The sequence below is a fragment of the Mauremys reevesii genome, linkage group 10, assembly GCF_016161935.1.
Source record: "Mauremys reevesii isolate NIE-2019 linkage group 10, ASM1616193v1, whole genome shotgun sequence".
In the NCBI taxonomy this organism is placed as follows: Eukaryota; Metazoa; Chordata; order Testudines; family Geoemydidae; genus Mauremys; species Mauremys reevesii.
The window spans coordinates 3,982,756-4,000,593 of record NC_052632.1 but is presented as its reverse complement, the minus strand read 5'-3'; the positions used below and the strand labels follow the sequence as shown (position 1 = coordinate 4,000,593).

The window sequence follows — 17,838 nt, the reverse complement described above, 5'->3', positions numbered from 1 at the left end:
AACGCACTCTGAATTCTGGTCTTTGCTGACCCAGGACAACAAACTGTGAGTGGGGCGCAGCGGAGGGAGAGGGGAGTGATGCATGAAAGGGACATTCCTTCTTCAGACTTTCACAGCACAAGGCGGGAAACTGAGGCAAAGGACACTGCCCAACATATTGTGGGGTGGGTGTTTGCTTTGGAGTTTCCGATGGTGGTTGCGGTGTTTTCCCACATTAATGCAGGACTCCCTTTCCCTTTTAATAAATGGTTTCTTTTGTTCTGCGCAGTCTCAGTGCTTGCGAGGGGGGAAGCACTTGCCTGAGGAGGGGGCTAGTTTTCCTAGATTAGTGGACGGTTGCTCAAGCTGGTTCTGCTTTGTCTTGTTAAGGGCAGAGTTTAATATCTGGGGGTGTCTCTTGTTGTTGCTGGCTCCAGAAGGGTTATGTTACCCTAAAAATTCTAATGGCCCAGGCAAAAAGGAAATCAGATTCCAGACACACTTAGGATGAGGTTTTAAAGCCAAAACCAACCTTCTTTGGCCCTTCAACAGAAGAACGCAAACCAATGACATACTCCATGAAAATCTGGGTGACTAGTGTAGGAAAGCATTCGCTAGCAGGATTGTGAATTCTGAATATTATTTTGATTTGGTGACATCCAGGCCCTTTTTTGTTCATTCTTCCGAACTATCCATGTGCGTGAAGCTTCACTGAGAGGACCGTAAACAGAATGAATTTGTTTAAACAAGAAATAAAATTGGTTGTGTGACTAAATGAAAGTACTTTACAAGAGCCATTTAGAAAGATTAGCGCATCAAATCAGAGAGCAAAAACAATGCCACGTGGCCTAGCTGAGCAATCACACAGCCTGAATTGCAAATTCTGGATACTGAATAATTGAATTCATTCTCAGTGTGAACAGTGCACAGATGAATTTTGTTCACAAGAACTATTTGTCAAATTCATTTGCCAAAGGCACTGTTAGCTCAAGGCCAGGCATGGGTGTCTGGCTCACCAAGCATCGTTTGATGTGCATTGAGAGCACTGTGTCTCCATAGTCATCTAAGAAAGGAGTTGCAAATTACATTAGCTGTCAACTCTGTGGACTAATGTACACAACATGTTAGCACTTCTAATGGAAGGGAGCTCCTGCCACTCACCAGCCAACAAAATATCACTTTCCAGACCAAATCTTGCCGGACTCAGTCATGAAGAACGGCCATTGAATTCACCCCCGGAACTTTGTGACAGTTCAGACACGGCTCCAAGCTTTGCTGCTCAGATCATCTCTAATGAAAATGAAATGCAGCTGAATTACCCTTAAAAGCCAGTCCTCAACTTGTTTGATAATATGGACTTTTCCCACCACAACTCATTTTGAGGGTTAAACTAAATACTTAAGGACTATCCCAGAACTGTCCAGTAGTTTGGAATTCTTCAGAGAGTGAAATTGGTCAGGATTCAACACATGATCTCACTGTAGAAAAATGGCATGTTCCAGAGATTATCAATTTAATATGAAGCCAGGAAATGGTGGCTCTTTAGCTGTGCAAGTCTAGTATTCAAATAGCAAATCAAATGTCCACAGCAGGAGCACTCTAGGAATACAAAATGGAAACAAATCCCAAGTGTACAGTAAATAGACGCGCCTCCTTAAGGAATTCTGTATTCTGTTGAGCATGGACAAAGGTGCATTTATTTCCATTGTACCACCATGATGCTAGAAGTCCGTGCTAAGCTCCCATGCTTTTCAGTCAGCTGTCACAGCACCAATGAATGCTGGCATTGCCGTGGTCAGGCAGCATATTCCTTCAGCCTTCAGGTGTATGTCTGTCTTTACCATGTGCTAGATTCATGGCATCTCCCTGAGCCTTTGCTCTCACTGATGGTGCAGGGGAGTGGGTATTCCCTAACACAGCCTCTAGCATCTGCTCTCGTGTGAGACCACACTCCCACTCCCAGCCACTGTTTCTGTTCAAGAGGGTACCAACCTTCACTCTCTACTCATGGACGAAGGAGAAACAGGCCCCCTGACTCCTACACACGCAGCCTCAGCAGAAACTCTGTTGTCCGATTTAAAAGATAAATAAAGTGCGTCTATAACTGGGGACCTATTTCTTCACCACCTGCAAATAAAGAGCCTCTGCTTTGCCCCTTGCTCCCTACTTCCACCATAACCATTCTGGGTCCCCAATCCCAATATGTTACATTCATTTATTTTAAAACTCCAAAGAGGATCTAGCAAGGGGTATGCAGAATGTTAAGCACGTCTCCTGATCTTCAGCTGTTGTAGCCTATTCTCCCATATCCCTTCCCTTCCCACTTTCTTTGTTTATTGGAATCTCTTCCCATGTCAAGTCTAGTGTAAAGGATAAGATCCTAAAGGCAGGAAATTTGTCTGCAAAACGACAGTGCTGAATAGAAAATAGCAATGTACTGGGCCCTGACCCTCCAGCAGAACCACTATGGAGAGCAAGGCGAAGGTTGTGAGCCTAGCACTGGAGCTGGTGTGCCCAAGAGGATAGATTAGTATGGCTGACGTGTATAATAGCATCCCCCCAGTGCTTCTTTTGAGGCTGGTTGAGGCACCGAATCTACCTCTGAGCGATGGTATCACAGTGCTACTGTAGTAAAAGTTACCTCCTCCCTGCAACCAGGCTGATCATTAGGGCCTATAAGTCTCCTAGTCACACTCACCATCAGTGCCCAATTCCAGAAGCAGTCTTGGAGGACAGAAAACATACTCAACATGTGTAACTGTAACGCTGGGAAGGAGCAAAGAGAAAACTCTGCTGATGTAGCAGTGCTGCTCGGGCTGATTTGCTTTTTCAGTATTTCTTAAAAAGCAACTTAACCTCAAGAAAACGGAGATTTGGAACCTGCTCTGTTTGGAATTCCTCTGGCACTGGACTCCCGGCATTTCAGCTTTATTTATTAGTCTCTTCGCCAAAATGCTTCTCTCCTAAATGGCAGCTCTTTACTTTTGCATCAATTGGAACAGTCACCGCCCCCATGGCCTAAAGCTTTTTATAACAGGTAGGAAAGCATTGGCACTATTATTCAACAAGCGTGTGACTTCCCTATTTCAGAAGGCCTCATGCTGCAATACGCATGGGGCCAAAGCCAGGAAGTCCCTGCAGATAACTGAAGAATGTTCTTCCACAAGAACTAAAACAAAGTTGCAACAGTTTTGAGAAACTTTCTAGCAAATTTAAGTTGTCTTGGCAATAAAGGCAGCTGTAATCTCCAGACACAAACATCCACTGCAGATAAAAGTACTTTGCGCGCTGAAAAGCAACTTTTCTTTAAGGATCTTGAAAGTATATCACAACATGAGTTGTTAAAGCTCTGACACAGCCTACCATAAGGGACTGTATAGTTCAAATAAGCCTGCACTGGCTAGAAAATTGACTAAATGACCGAATAAGTCTTTTCCATATTCATTTCCGTGACTCTGAGGTATTACTTTTATACCCATTTTACAGGTGGACAAAGTGGGGGCACAGAATAGTTAAGAAATTTGCCCAAGCACAATAACAAACCTGTTGAAGAGGTGGGAATAGAAACAAAGTTACTGTCACTTGCTGTAATCAGTAGAGGACACTCGCTCCAACTCTAAGTAGAGCTGGGTCAAGAATTTTTTAACACAAGGTATTTTTGTTGTTGCTGTTGAAAAATGCCAATTCATTGAACCGAAATTGTTTGTGAAACAGGATTGGTTTTGACAAATCTCCTGACTCAAAAATGTATTGAAACAAGTTTCAAAATTGTCAAAAAGTTTTGACATCTTCGAAACAAAAAAGTCCCAAGTTTCCAGTTCAAAATAATGTTTTGTTTAGACACTTGAGCTAATTAGACTGAAAAAGAGGTAAGAAAAAAGGTCAAAATCCAAATAAAACATTTCATAATTATTGAAATGAAATATTTTGATTGACCAAAATGGCGAAAAATAATCAAAATCTTTTGGCTTGTGAAAATTTTTGAGATTTCAACTTCTCATCTCTATTCTGGACAGTAAACATTTTTGAACTCTCAGAAACATTCATAAGATGGGAAACCATTTCTGCCTAACTGTGACAGCTTAAAATTACTACTTTGTAGTGCTGATAGTGGATGAACTTACAAGTTTCTACCCATTTGATAGATGACCAGTTGCACTGGTATTCTGCATTTTAAGTATAAGGTGGAAAGTGGCAGGTGCTTTCCAGATAGAAGAAGTTTTTGAAAATGTGACCATTTCCTCTGATCTGACTGTTTGGCATGGAAGCACCTTGCAATGCTGCCTCCTAAATGAGTAATTAGTTCTGGTGATCTGAAAGCAGTAATGACCTTAGGACAATTTGGACTGCAGTGGATTTGAAGGAGTTTAAAAGGATAGAGACACCTTAGAAAGGGATTGGACACCCCACCGATGTTTTGACTAAGGGTTTGTCTATACCACGATTACACCCACGGCTGGAGCACAAATTCCAGGACCTTCCCCCATCATGGGGTCCTGAGCCTGAATGTCTACACTGCAATTGAACAGCTCTTTAGTCCGATGCCCGCTAGCCTGAGTCAGTTGGCATGGGCCAGCTGTGGGTTTTTAATTGCAGTCTAGACATACCCTAAGACTCAGACTATTAACTAGAGGTCCCCTGAATCCAGCCCTCCTGAGCTTTGTGGATGTTTGGATTCAGATTCAATTATAAATCTCAGCTTTGCAGCTTGGTCCCAACCTCTACTGTTAGCTTTGGTAGGAAGTTATATTTAATGCTCACGCAAGGCTGTTTTGAAACAGCTGCTAATCTGCTATTAAAGTAAGGGAGTTTATGCACTTCCTTTGATATTAGACCAGGGGTTGCCTCATTATTAAAGCATCTTTTCAAATGCCATGTTTACACAGTTAACCTTAAAATAAGTGTTTGCTACTGAGGAATTTCTACTTGTTTACTTAGCCAGCATTTTTTCTTATTTATTTAATCTCTTTTTGTTTATTTCTTCCTTTGAGTCAGTCATCTGTGCTGCCTTGCTAATAAATAGGTTATTAAAAATCCCCCTGGGAAAAAGCTAGTTCTGGGTTACTCAAATATAAATTCCATTTTGTGGCCTGCAGTAGTTCACTTCAGTTCTTGGTCAGGAGGAGTTTACAGTCTTCCAGGAAGCATGTCTTAGTCAGTACAGCAGAAGCATGGAAGTCAGAAGACCCAGAGTCCATTTGCATCTCTGCCCACAGATGTGGTGTGGGATCGTGGGAGAGGAATTTAAGAGCAATTTTTTCCACAGAACAAGCAGCATTCCTTTTTTGCATTGCAGTTTGGCCTGGTGTATGGAGCCCCTGAAACTGGATAGCCAGATCCCCTGCTGAGCACCCAGAAAAGGCCCTTTGGAAAGAACCCTGCCTATGACCTGCCCACAGTCACCCAGCCATTAATCTGTGGCAAAGATGAGAACAGCAACCGGATCGTCCAACTCCCAGTCCAGCCTCGTGCTCGCGCGTCTGATCCTGCGAGGTCCAGGCTGCTGAATTCAGTGAGAGCTGACAAAGCTCAGTCTCCCTCAAAAGGCACTCAAGGACTCCTCTCTTCCAAAACGCTACCCCACGCACCAAAACATGTTCGAACCTCAAGCGCTGCCGTTCTGAGAGCGAGTCACTGTTGAGGAACGCAGGAGAACCAGAAACGCACGCGCATGGAAGCCAGATTTCTCCTCCTTCCACGGAAGGGGCAGTTTTGCCAGAAATGTAAAGCTATTACCATTACTACTAAGTACCGACAATGAAAATGCTCAGACACATTTAATTTACAAAAAAGAAATTAAACACCACGCCCATAAAAACAGAATCTTTCCCCTGGGAAATTTTTCCACCGTAGGAAAAATATACATTGTATTACTGATTATTATATGCTCTCTTGCTCCACAGCAGTATTATTCAGAGCTGTACATTTTTGTTACAGACATTTGTCTGCTTGGAGAATTACTCCCAGAATAGAGGCATTTGCTGTGTAATATAAATACGAATTCTTTTTGGTTTCCTCCAGTTCAATTTTACCAAAGCAACATGCACAGTTAAGTCCCAAATACAAATGGGAAAGCCATTTCAAGCTGGATTTGTAAGAGAAGATGCCAAACTGGCTTTGTGCAGTTGGCAGTTCATAAAATCACAGAACATAAAAGGAGAGCCTGATCCATACCCCGCTGAACATATTGGAAGGGAAAAATGTGACAGTAAAGTAACTTAGTCTGCAAAATAATTTGCAAGGAGGGAAAGATAAATGTTTCAAATCACTTTCCATTCTGTCTGACAAAGAAAGTGGAAACCCATTCAAAAGAAACATGACATGAGCCCTCTGGAGCCTCCAGATTATTCGTCATCAGCTCTTCTCTGGTACTATTTTAACTCCCTCTGGAGCTTTCCTCAGAAACACTTAAGAGGGTGGAAATATCATTATCATACTTTCAGCGGAATGGGCTTGATTCTGATCTCACTCCAGTGTAATTCCATTGACTTCATTAGCATTACACTTGTAAGAGAATCAGGCCTGATATACTTATCTGCAGTGCATCAAGCCCACTAGTATGTCTGTGTGCCTGCTTACCGGAGCTCCGGGATTGGCCCGTGGTGTAGTTTGCCGGCTTCTCCAGGGGAGTGCACAAGTTCACCACTCGTGCAGCAGGTTCAGCTGGACTTGCTGTCTGTTGTCCTTTAAAGAAGAGCAAAAGGAAAGCTGCACATGTTGGTCCTGGATGACACGTTCCCCTTTACCTACACTGAGAACACACTATAACTCGCAGCTAAGGGCAGGCAATGATCAGAAGGTGGGTAAATCATGCTGCTCCATGAACGACAGCCTGGGGGTGCTACTAGCTTGATTAGCAAAGATGTGTATTTTAGAGCAATGGCTCTCAACTCTTTTCCGTATTGCGGATCACTTATTGCAATACAGGTGTTCTTGTGACTTCCCCCATCTCTAGACTCCCTGCTAGTGTACCCTTGTAGCGTTTAATGACAAGCAATGTAACCAACCACTCCATGCCCCAGAGTGGCCTGATCCGGATCCCACATAAGCAGCATTGCATGGAAATTAACTACAGCCATTAACACGGACAACCACACCACAGGCCCTGGAGGCAGGTGCTGTAGATATGCCAACGATCACAGCCATGTGGGTGTCTTGCTGTTCACCCAGGGATGTGTCTCACATGCAGGGGCTGTAACATAAAGAAAGGCTTTTGTTCCCCTCTGGCGGGGATTGCTAAGCACTGATGTAAAGAGCTGCCCTAAGGAAGCCATTTGCAGTGCACAGCCACACGTTTTAGTAGTCCTACCAAACCGAGGAACAATGAAACACACTCTTATGTATGGTTCCCATTTCCCCTCAGGAATACTGACTTCATTATTTATTAGCTTCAACTGGGGAAGCTTCAACTTCCAGCAATGGTAGGTATGTTCACACCTAGCCCACTGCACACGGTGAACAGATGTGGCTTCTCTTCGCAGGCCGTCTGGGAGCTAAAGCACAAGGCAAGATTACAAATGCTGCGGGCAAGAGAAATATCTCCTGGTCTCTGGATGGGGATTACGTTTGGTAATAGCTGAACTAGGGATTCTTGTGCACTGCCAGAGCCACGGAATTTGGAATTTTTGCTGAGCAGAGCTCTATGAAAGGTTAAAAAAATACATATTCACTCTTTACATTGAGCTCAACCAGCCATTTTTCTTTCCCAAAGGAAAGCAATGTCATGGCTTAATGACAGCTTTGAGGAGGGCAAAACAGTTGCTATGGCAATGGATTTGAAAACTTAAGAAAATAATATGGGAAATTTGATTTGACCTCTCATATGGTAAATGACAGAGATTAAAAATAAACCAAAACCAATATTAAAGCATGAGTCACCCGGACTTTTCCCCAATGTTGCTCTACTAGATTCCAAGCAAGCTGCGATCGGAAGGCTCTGGAATGTGCAGTGGCAGGAGTACATGTCAAACCTGTCAATGAAGCCCACATTTGACATTTACCAAGAATTCTCACTCTTCCAGATGCAGATTAGGAACCAAATACCTTGTGGTCATTTCTCCAGAACAGGCAACATCCACTGCAAAAAAATAACCACACTGAGAATTCTGACGTGTAGCTGTAGTCATGTAAAGAAAGCTTTGTACGTCAACAGCACTCCCACGAAGCATCCGAAAAAGCTTCCCAAACCAAAGATGGGGTCATACCAGCCAAATCAGATCCACATCTCTGATGGACTTGAGTTCATGGATGTCTGGAACCCGCGTTTTGGGTCAACCCACAAGAAAGATGAGCCGTTTTTCACAATACAGATACAGATTTAACACATTCCAACAGTTGAGGGGTGTTTGGGTTGGGAGATAGAGTGCAGCCCTCTCCCTCCTGCCCCGTTACAAACATCATTCAAGTCTCACAACTTCTCCCAACCTTTTCAAGACTCTGTGTGCCATGGTTTTTGGATGCCCAAACTGAGGCATTAACTTGGACAGCCCCAAACAGTGGCATCCAAAATTAGTAGGCACTCATGAAAATATGGTCCCCAGTGGCTGGCCCAAGGTCATGCTGGAATAGAAGATATATTTTCTTACTCTTTGGGATTTTCAAAAGCACCTACATGATTTAGGAGCACAATTCCCATAGACTTTCAATGGGACTTATGCTCCTAAGTCATTTAGTTGTTCTTGAAAACCCCACCTTTTCCCCACAAGACCAATCTTCTCTTTTGTCTCAGACAATATGTCTGAAAACGTGGACTGAATTACCCACATGAGTTGGCAGTGGCCTGTCTGGCAAGGATGCTAAAAATGAACATTTTTGCCACATGCGGAGAAAATCATGATCTGCTTCATATTCATAGCTTTCAGTTTCCAGGACAGAACGTTCCATACAGAGATAGCTATAGAACAATTTCATACATTGCTTTTTATGGATTCTTTTAAAAAGCTCTCTCCTGTTTGTAAATATAATTGTAAGTGGGAGGTAATGCAATTAGCTTTGTACCTCTTTTGGGTTTTTTAGAACAACAAAAGCTTTCCCATGACAGTGAATTTCAGGTGCACGTCTGAGAATAGTAAAATGGCAAAACTCCCATCGACTTCACTGGCAACAGAATTAGGCCCACTGTCCGGAGAAATTCTCTTTCTCTCTCTCACACACACGTATATATGTTCTCACGGATGTCTGCTCTGCTAAAGAAACTGGTGAGCTATTGGATGAAAGTGTATTGATAATGCAGCTGACGATTGATATTTGTTGAAAAAGAAAAAGACAAGCCACTCATACACTTATATTGCTTTTTGAATGTCAGGATACACAGGATGTACTGAAACATGATGTGCCTTTAAGATGTAAGATAATGGAGTATATATATGTTCGGAACATTGCACGGGGAATTATTGCACAGTCTTGGTTAACAGCAGTGTGACTGATGTAAAGAAATACACATGAACCATCCTGCAATGTACCACATACTTAAGAACATAAGAACATAAGAACGGCCATACTAGGTCAGACCAAAGGTCCATCTAGCCCAGTATCCTGTCTTCAGACAGTGGCCAAGGCCAGGTGCCCCAGAGGGAATGAACAGAACAGGGAATCATCAAGTGATCCATCCCCTGTTGCTCATTCCCAGCTTCTGGCAAACAGAGGCTAGGGACACCATCCCTGCCCATCCTGGCTAATAGCCATTGATGGACCTATCCTCCATGAATTTATCTAGTTCTTTTTTTAACCCTGTTCAAAGAGAGCCTACTTTGTTTTTGATCAAGGAAATCATTCTCGACTTGGGTATTGCTCACAAATCTGAGACAAGGGCTAATTGACGGAACATCTAAACTGTTTGACGGAAAATTGGGTTTTTGAGTAAACAAAATTTTTTCATGAAAGATGTCTGTTTTCCACCAAAATTTACAATTTTTGTTGAGAAGTGGAATGCCTGGACATTTTTCAGTTTTTGTCTGGTTTTCATTTTTTTCCCATCAGAAAGTGATCATTTTCCACAGAAACAAATTCCCATTTAAAAAAAAAACAGATCCGAAACACAGTATCGTCTACAGACCAGGAAACACAACCAACAGCCAACTAAGTTCTCCAACTCAATGGACAAAAACATCCCCCAAAACCAAAAAAACCCCAAACTCTTAAACAAATGCCTTTGACTGGTTCTATGATGCCAAATGAGAAATATTCCAAGATTAAACAATTTATTCCTGCATCAAGCAGGTGGTTCCTCTTTCTTTCTCCAATCCATAAAGCTGTTGAAAATACATCCCAGTGACAGGAGTATCTTCAGATAAAACTAACACTGATCAGACTTTGAGAACTACTTGCTGTTGCATCTGCCTGGGAATTCCCTACAAGTTTCATCCCCTCCACATTTTTAACTAGAGACACTAGACTAACAGGTCTACCAGATTTTCTCTCTCTTCTACCTACCATTTTGGCCTCCTGCATGGCATTCTCTATAAAATGGACAGTGGGGAGACCTGCGGTTGCCACACAATATCTCATGTAAGCATTTGCTATGAAGGAAAAAAAACCCAAAAGGAAGAGAAATACCCATCCAGCTACTGGAGCTATTGTTAGCCCATACACAAGCAAGTCAGTTCAAGTTGACAAAGTACAGCATTCTGTATCTGAGACCAATGACCTCACCTCCTTCTCTATATTCTTTTTAAAGTCACAACGTCATAAGCATCTTGGTATTTTGAACAAATCAGTTGTGGGTCACACAAATATCTGTTTAACAATCAAAGACTGGAACTTCCACAGACTGTTACACGGCGGATTGAACAACCAGGAACAGATTTTTGACTTAGTCCCAACTACAACACTATGGGCAGGTCAACACTACTGTGCTACATTGGCACAGCTGCACCAATGCAACTGCGCCACTGTAGCACGCCTGGTGAAGACGCACTCTGCTGACAGGAGATTGGGACAGCATACTTAGCATCATCCCTGGAACATAGGACTATCGTCTAGAATGTCACCAGGGCACAGCTCAACTGGTATTAATAGACCCGTGGCCCATCCATACCGGCTCTTCTTGTCCATTTGCAAAACTGAATGATTTAACTGTAAGTTAGATATTATTCCCATCCATTGTTTCACACTGTGAACACAGTCTGGGATATGGGTGGTTTGACTCGGACCCACATAATGTAGTGTAGAACCTGGAGCCTCAGGTTGTGTCCCAGGGTTCAACAGCTCCTAACCTGTGGTTACAATTGAGTGTAGACGCTCAAGTCCTAGGTTAACAAACTCTGCTAACTCGACTTCTACTAACTCTGGGCTTACATTGCAGTCTAGACATACCCTCTGGGTCCATGTAGCACTGGAGCCTATGACATATGATCAAGTATTTTGCCAAACCTAGTCTGGGCCTGGTCTTCTACTGTTTCCCTTGGCAGGCCATGACACAGTCTATAAGCTCCCACCCTCTGAAAACATTTCCTGCTATTTCTCCTAAATCGTCCTTTGCTCAGTTCTATGCCATGACTCCCAATTCCATTCCTTCTGTGGCACTGAAGCTCAGAAGCCGTGTACGCAAATAGATGCAGACAGTTATTACCTCTCAGGCATCAGTTAAACAAGCTGAAGATCAAATACGATCATAAAAGGTTCATGTATCAAAAATCAAAACCAGACAGTCAACTTAGTACCTTCCAAGTTATACTGTAGATGAAAAATGATGCTATTCTCTCTAGGTATTATACTGCATGCATCACCACAGTAAATGAATGCCTTCATAAACAATATAAATCGGACAGGAAGCATAGCTCAAGTCCTCTCTTGCTTTCCACAGACAAGTGGATTTTTTTGCATGCCATCTGTGTGCAGTATCTGTTGTGAAGCCGGCATTCAGTATGTACTAAAGGCCAACTTCAGTTTGTTACAATAACCGAATAAAATCGTGTCAAGTTTTGCACAGTGTCACACAATACAGTTACTATGCACTTCCTACCTAGGTTATATGGATCAATATTTCTGGCTACAGTTTACAAAGTTGTCTTCTGTTTTCAAGCCAAAATGAGATTCTTTATGCAGTCCAAAGGCAACTCCCATCTCACTCATATTTTATGTTATAATTAAAAATCAGTACTCAAATCCCTATAAAACATTGTGCGTGTGATGCTATGCTTAATGTTTATGATGTGTCTAGAGTTTCTCTGATTTTGATTTCGGTGTAGTTACCTGCAAGTGTGTTGGTAAAAAGTCACATTTGTGAAAGTGCTGCACATTTTTTGCAATCACAATTTAAAGAGTTTGAAAACAGTTTGTAAACTGGGGGTTTCTTAAATTTTGTTTTTTAAGCCAAGTCTTTTTAAATGCTGTGGGCTGACACATCCCAGCATGACACGATAGCCTACAAATTGTGTAGGAGAAAAAACAGTGTCTCCAAGAAAATGTGGTTTCAAAAAACTTCTCGTTTAAACATTGAAAAATAAATAACCCTCTCCCCTCATTGTTCACATAAAAATTCTGTTTTCTCTCAGCTGCCCATACGCTTACATGGGAACAGCAGAAAAGCATTTGGGTAACTATCCACCTGAAGCTTTGTTGCTGCGAACATCTAGTGTTTGTACCACCGCATCTCAATTCTCCTGCAGTGCACGTGAGATTCCTTCCTTAGACCTGCACATGGCAGAATCAGCTCTACTTCCAGCTTGGCAAGATTCTGTTTTTAGCACTTTACTAAAACAAGATTTTGCAAAGCCATTATGAGAAGAATATGTCTTTTGTATACAATTTTTGGTTTCCTCTAAGCTAGACTCCTGGGAAAACATGTGTTTCATTGGATTCAGTAACTCTCCAAAGTAGGCTACTTGAGGATATTCCTCCCACAGGCATATTTCATTGTTTGTTATTTTAAAAAAAACACTCAAATGATGCTGTGGAAGCGCTACACATTTAAAATGGTCAGTCTGGTGCCCTACATAATGAAGAACAAAACCTCTAGTAGGTCAGATTACTGTAATGAGGATTATATTTACTTTGTATCATGCGCACAGGAAAACAGTGAGGATAAAAAAATTATCTAGGATCTATAAATTGTTGATTATCAGTATTGCAGTAGCAGCCAAAATCCCCAAGAGACAGCTGAGATCCACGGTGCTAGACATTGTAGTGTCATGTAGTAAAGACAGTCCCCGCTGCAAAGGACTTACAAGCTAATTAGACAAGACAAAAGACGGGGGAGGGAAACTGAGGCACAGAGATGCAGCAATTGGCCCAGGGTCACACAGCAGGTCAGTGGGGGAGCCAGGAATAGAACCCAGATCTCCACAATAGAACTGAGCAAATAACTGATTTTTAGGTTCAGTGGCCAAACTGGAAAAAAAATCACCTAGTTTCAAACCAAAACTAGATATTTTTTGTTTTCCCTCACCAAAATGAAAAACAAACAAACAAACAAAATTATTTGGGTTGAATGAAAGATTTTGAATCTCGATTCAAACTGAGCTTTGGTTTCGACAATGTTGAAATGAACCATTGTGACATTACTCAGGGTTTTTTCCAGCTGAAAGTATTTGCCAAATTCACAAATAGTTTCACTGTCCTGAAAAATACCTCTCTTCACAAATTTACTATTTCCTGGAAAGATTTTGCCCAGCCCTACTGCCAAGTCCTTGCCCACCCTTCCCCACGGGACCAGGCATCTTCCCTAAATGGCACCTGGAGCTCTAGTTTTCATTAGAAAAGTTCTATGCGGGTGAAAAAACGATGAAACCACTTTGTGACTGGTGACTGAGTGGCTTGAAAGTCAAAAGGAAGCCGGGAGAACTTGAAGGTACAGAGCTACTGTGAGAAAAGCTTACCACCGCCCAAACCAGAGTGTCACTCTGGCCCCGCTGAAATCAATAGGAAAAGAATGCAAAGATACTGCTCTCCCAGCGGGGACGTGCTCCAAGACCTCACTTAGGAAAGTGGAGATTTCACTATAAGACCTGGGTGGGCACCGACTGGGCCACCAGTGAACACTGCATTGCAGGCTCAGCTGCAAAATCTACTAGGGATAGCTCTCCTTGCAAAAAGCTAAATTCCTTCCCCCTGCCCAAAGTCCATATCCTGGGGCTCTCTGTGGAAATCAGGGAGCAGAGCTGCAGGGGATACCACTCTCCTATAAACTACCTCACAGACAGGCCAATCTGGCCTCGCTAGGACTTGGTCAGAACATCATCACCAATACAGCAGCTCCCTGGGCTCTCATACTTGGAGACACATGAACTCCCTGCCAGTTAAATGACAGTCTTTAGGGCACACTTTTTAAGGGGCTCTTTTCATTGTGAGCTAAAGGGGATATCCTAGGCCACAGCAAAGCCAGAGTCCACTGAGTGGACGTTAGTGCAGGTACACTGGAAAAGCTTTCACTGCAGCTACTCTCCAGGATGTGCATTCTGCATCCCACGATGCAGTCCCTTGATGGGCCTGGCCCTTCAGTCTTTAGTCCCTAACCTCACCCACAGCAGCAGGTCAGTGAGGGTTGCAGAAGGGGACCCTGCTTTTGGCTCAGGGCACAGGTGTTGTCACTGCACTGTGGAGGCACTGAGCTCTCATCTCCCACTGAAGCCAGTGAGAATTGACATTCAGAAGCTCAGAAGACCTTTAGGACTCAATCCTGCACACTCCTGTGAGGTGCTGAGTGCCCCCAGCTCCCACTGAAGTTAGTGGGAGTTAAGCGCACTCAACTCTTCTCAGGAGTCCTCCTCGTTTTCAAGATTGAGCCCTCATTAATCTACCCCCCCCACTGGAATGCCATTGTATTCTTTATAGGTTCTGATTCCACCCACATCCCAGTAGTGTCTGAGCCCCTTGCAGTAGCGCATCAAGTGACATGGCTAATACTGGTCACATGTGGGTTATTCTCCCGGGGGGGAAACTCTTTGTGCAGTGAAGAATATTGTTTTGGTAGGGTTTCAGAGGCTGCTCAGTGTTTATTCTAGAGAGGACAGGTGGAAACCACAAGCTTTGGACTCGGAGCAAAAGGCGGTAAGGTCTGGGACGATGCTTACTTCCTGCAGCCATCATCCACTGTCCAGCTCAGATCTGTTCCATGGGACCATAAGATGCTACTGATTCCTGTTAAGTCCTATGCCAAGGGTGCGCAAACTTTTTGGCAGGGAGCCTGCCTTAGCCCCGCTGCACCACGGGGCTGGCAATCCCGCGGGCCGGACTGAAAGCCCTGATGGGCCAGATCTGGTCCCCTGGCTGTAGTTTGCCCTCCCCTGTCCTATGCCCTGGGCTACCCTGGGTCCTCCACTTCAGAACTCTGTTAAATGCAGAACAGAAGACCTCTCCAGGATAAAATTGCTTCATCAAGATTCTTTCCAGGCTCCTCTCATATATAAATATTTAAAGGCAAAGATGTTTGATACTTAAATTGGGAAAGTTTTTTGGATTAAAGTACAGACTTCTTTTAAGGCTGATGTATTCTTAATATATTCAAGCAAGCAAAGTCATTCCTTTTACTCAGTATGCTATTCTGTGTTACGTTACCTATTCACACCTGAAAACCATTTACAAGAATTCTAAATGATTGCTCTGCTGCAGTCTGAACTTAGGTCTGTTTTAAAAATCAAGCCAGACCAAGTATATTGGTTTCTCTTCTGTAGCATTTGGCCGTCTATCTCAGGCTCACATTTAATCTGGATGATTCTGTATGAGAGGAATCGTTAATAACCTTTTCACAACATATACTGTAAGCCCCTCTTTATTATCATATTATATGTTAAAGATGTAAAATCTGTATCAACATATTGGATTGAAACTCCCTTGAAGATAGGTCCCATCAGGACCCGGAACCAAATTTGTCCTGGACTGTAATTTCAATACCCTAAAGCAAAACCCCACATACAAACACGCATGAGTTTTGTGAAGGGATTAAAACTCCAGCTCTGAACCCTACAGTGCAGACATACAAACCTCTAGCATACATAATGGGAAAAATCTGAAGTTGGGCAGGAAATCTTTGGGAAGAAATCCTCTTGTGGGATCTCTGGTATTTTTGGTGTTTGCCTGAGAGAATCCTTGCAGGATTCCCAGATGCCACGGTGATGGACATGGGATGAGAACCTAAATAGAATATGATAGGGCTTGACTTGGAGAGAGCTACTTCTAATCCTAGACAAAACAGGAAATTGCAAGAGACACAAACAAATGAAGAAAGATGAATCCGCTTTGTTTATCAGGAAAAGAGTTTCAGGTACAGTTCTGGGTGAAGGTTTAGGACAAGTTTTGTTTTCTCTGAACTGTTTTGGGAACCCTGCTATCCCTGTGGAAATGTCGTAGCTTGTGTGGCAGAAAGTGGCCTTTAAAGAGAAATCCAGCAAGAAAACAGCTTTCATCCACTAAGGTGCAGAGATGGGCCTCGCTCAGTCCTGACTCTGGGAATCCAGCACCAGATCCCAACTCTAAGCTCAGCCCTTTCTCAGTAAGGGGCTGAATCAAAACCAGAGACTCACAAACAAAAAATCAACTACTGAACTTTGGGGAAGTTTGGACTCAAATCTAGAGCTGAATCTTGAGCTTTAGGTCCTCCGGATTGCCTCAGCCATGACCAGCAGGTAGCACCAGTAGAGGTAAGAGCTCCTTCCCTTTCAGTCTACAGGTTCTTTGCTGTAGCTACCAACAAGGTTGCCAGTTAGGACCAAATGGGATGGTGCTCTGTGTGTTGTAGACACCTGTCTGCTGTGAACTGAACTGATACCCATCAAACCACCACTAGAAGGTTCCAACTTTCACTCCCTAAACTGGATTCAGTCCAAATGGGCTAGAGCCATCTCTGCACCCACCTCCCTCCGCCCACTTCTGATCAATGAATATGGGGCAGGAAATCCAAAAATCACAAAAACAGCAGTTGAGAGCAGCAGACACTATGCTAAAGATCTCAGGTATCCAGCTCCCCCAGTGTCAGACCAAAAAGCCTAAGGCAGCATTCATCCACAGACTGATTCAGAGGTGCTAAGCACCCACAACTCCAAGTCTGGCTGTGGGAGCTGCAACTGCTCAGTCAGCATCTTCGGGAGAGAGGCGAAAACTTGCTGCTACAGGTAACACAAGCTGCCCTCATAAATAACAGAAGTTGCAGTCAAGAGACCCGGATGCTCCGCTGGTGTAAACTGGCCCCGTTCTGCTGACGACAATGGAATTATCTTGATTTATAGCAGGTGAGACTCTGGACCTACATCTTCTAAAAATGTAATTCCTAACAAAGAGAATTTATAGACAAATGCTGGATGCTGCAATATAAAGCTACTTATAAATGACAAGGGCCACGTTTCACTCCCTTTCTTTTGATACCAATTAATTGTGGGTCTCTAGCCTTCATTTGTCATGATCTCCCGTCCAATTCCCCCTCTCACTCTCTCACGTGTCTAGGGAGCAAAGAATTGGCCTCTGAACTGGCCCTGTCTAGCTTTCCCCACTGCTCCACTATTTTTCTAGGATTCTTAGAAATGCAGTTGGCTAGGAGCTGAGATGACTCTGTCAATCTGAGACATTTTCCATTCTTTTAGACTTGTAAAACACTTGAAAATCACTATAATCAAAGCCAGACCCATTGCCCTTGAAGACCATTTATTTAAACCCTCTTGACTGTTCACCAAAGCATGTGGCTGCAGCTGCCTCCAAAGAGGATTTACAGGTGGATTGATTTTGGCACGTGAGCGCTCACTCATCAGTGGAGCAGCCTTGGAGGCTAACCTGGGGAAATCATAAAGGAGAAATAAAGACTCCAGAGGGGGTTTTCCAGGTGAAACATCTTTTCCAGGGATTCCAGACCGTTCAGGACTTGGTGCGTTCCACAGCACTTTAGATCTACAGCTTTTGTTTATGGGAATAGGAATCAGGACAGTTCGGGAA

General features: G+C 43.2%; 1 protein-coding gene across 7 annotated transcripts in view; it reads right to left on the bottom strand.

The window, feature by feature from the left end:
• The window catches only part of ITGA11 (integrin subunit alpha 11), a 241,719-nt gene that overhangs the window by 172,558 nt on the left and 51,323 nt on the right, over window positions 1–17,838 (bottom strand). For 4 of the 7 annotated variants that reach the window (XM_039492642.1, XM_039492640.1, XM_039492638.1 and 1 more), the window contains exons 1-2: window positions 7,980–8,058; window positions 6,559–6,663 (exon numbers count right to left, since the gene is read on the bottom strand). Coding sequence is in view for 1 of the 7 variants with exons in the window: in XM_039492639.1 (XP_039348573.1) it covers window positions 6,559–6,663 (105 nt within the window). In the remaining 6 variants the exon portion in view is untranslated. Of the gene's footprint in view, window positions 1–6,558; window positions 6,688–7,979; window positions 8,059–17,838 lie in introns of those variants that run through there. The other 3 variants (XM_039492637.1, XM_039492639.1, XM_039492636.1) reach the window with 2 other exon arrangements.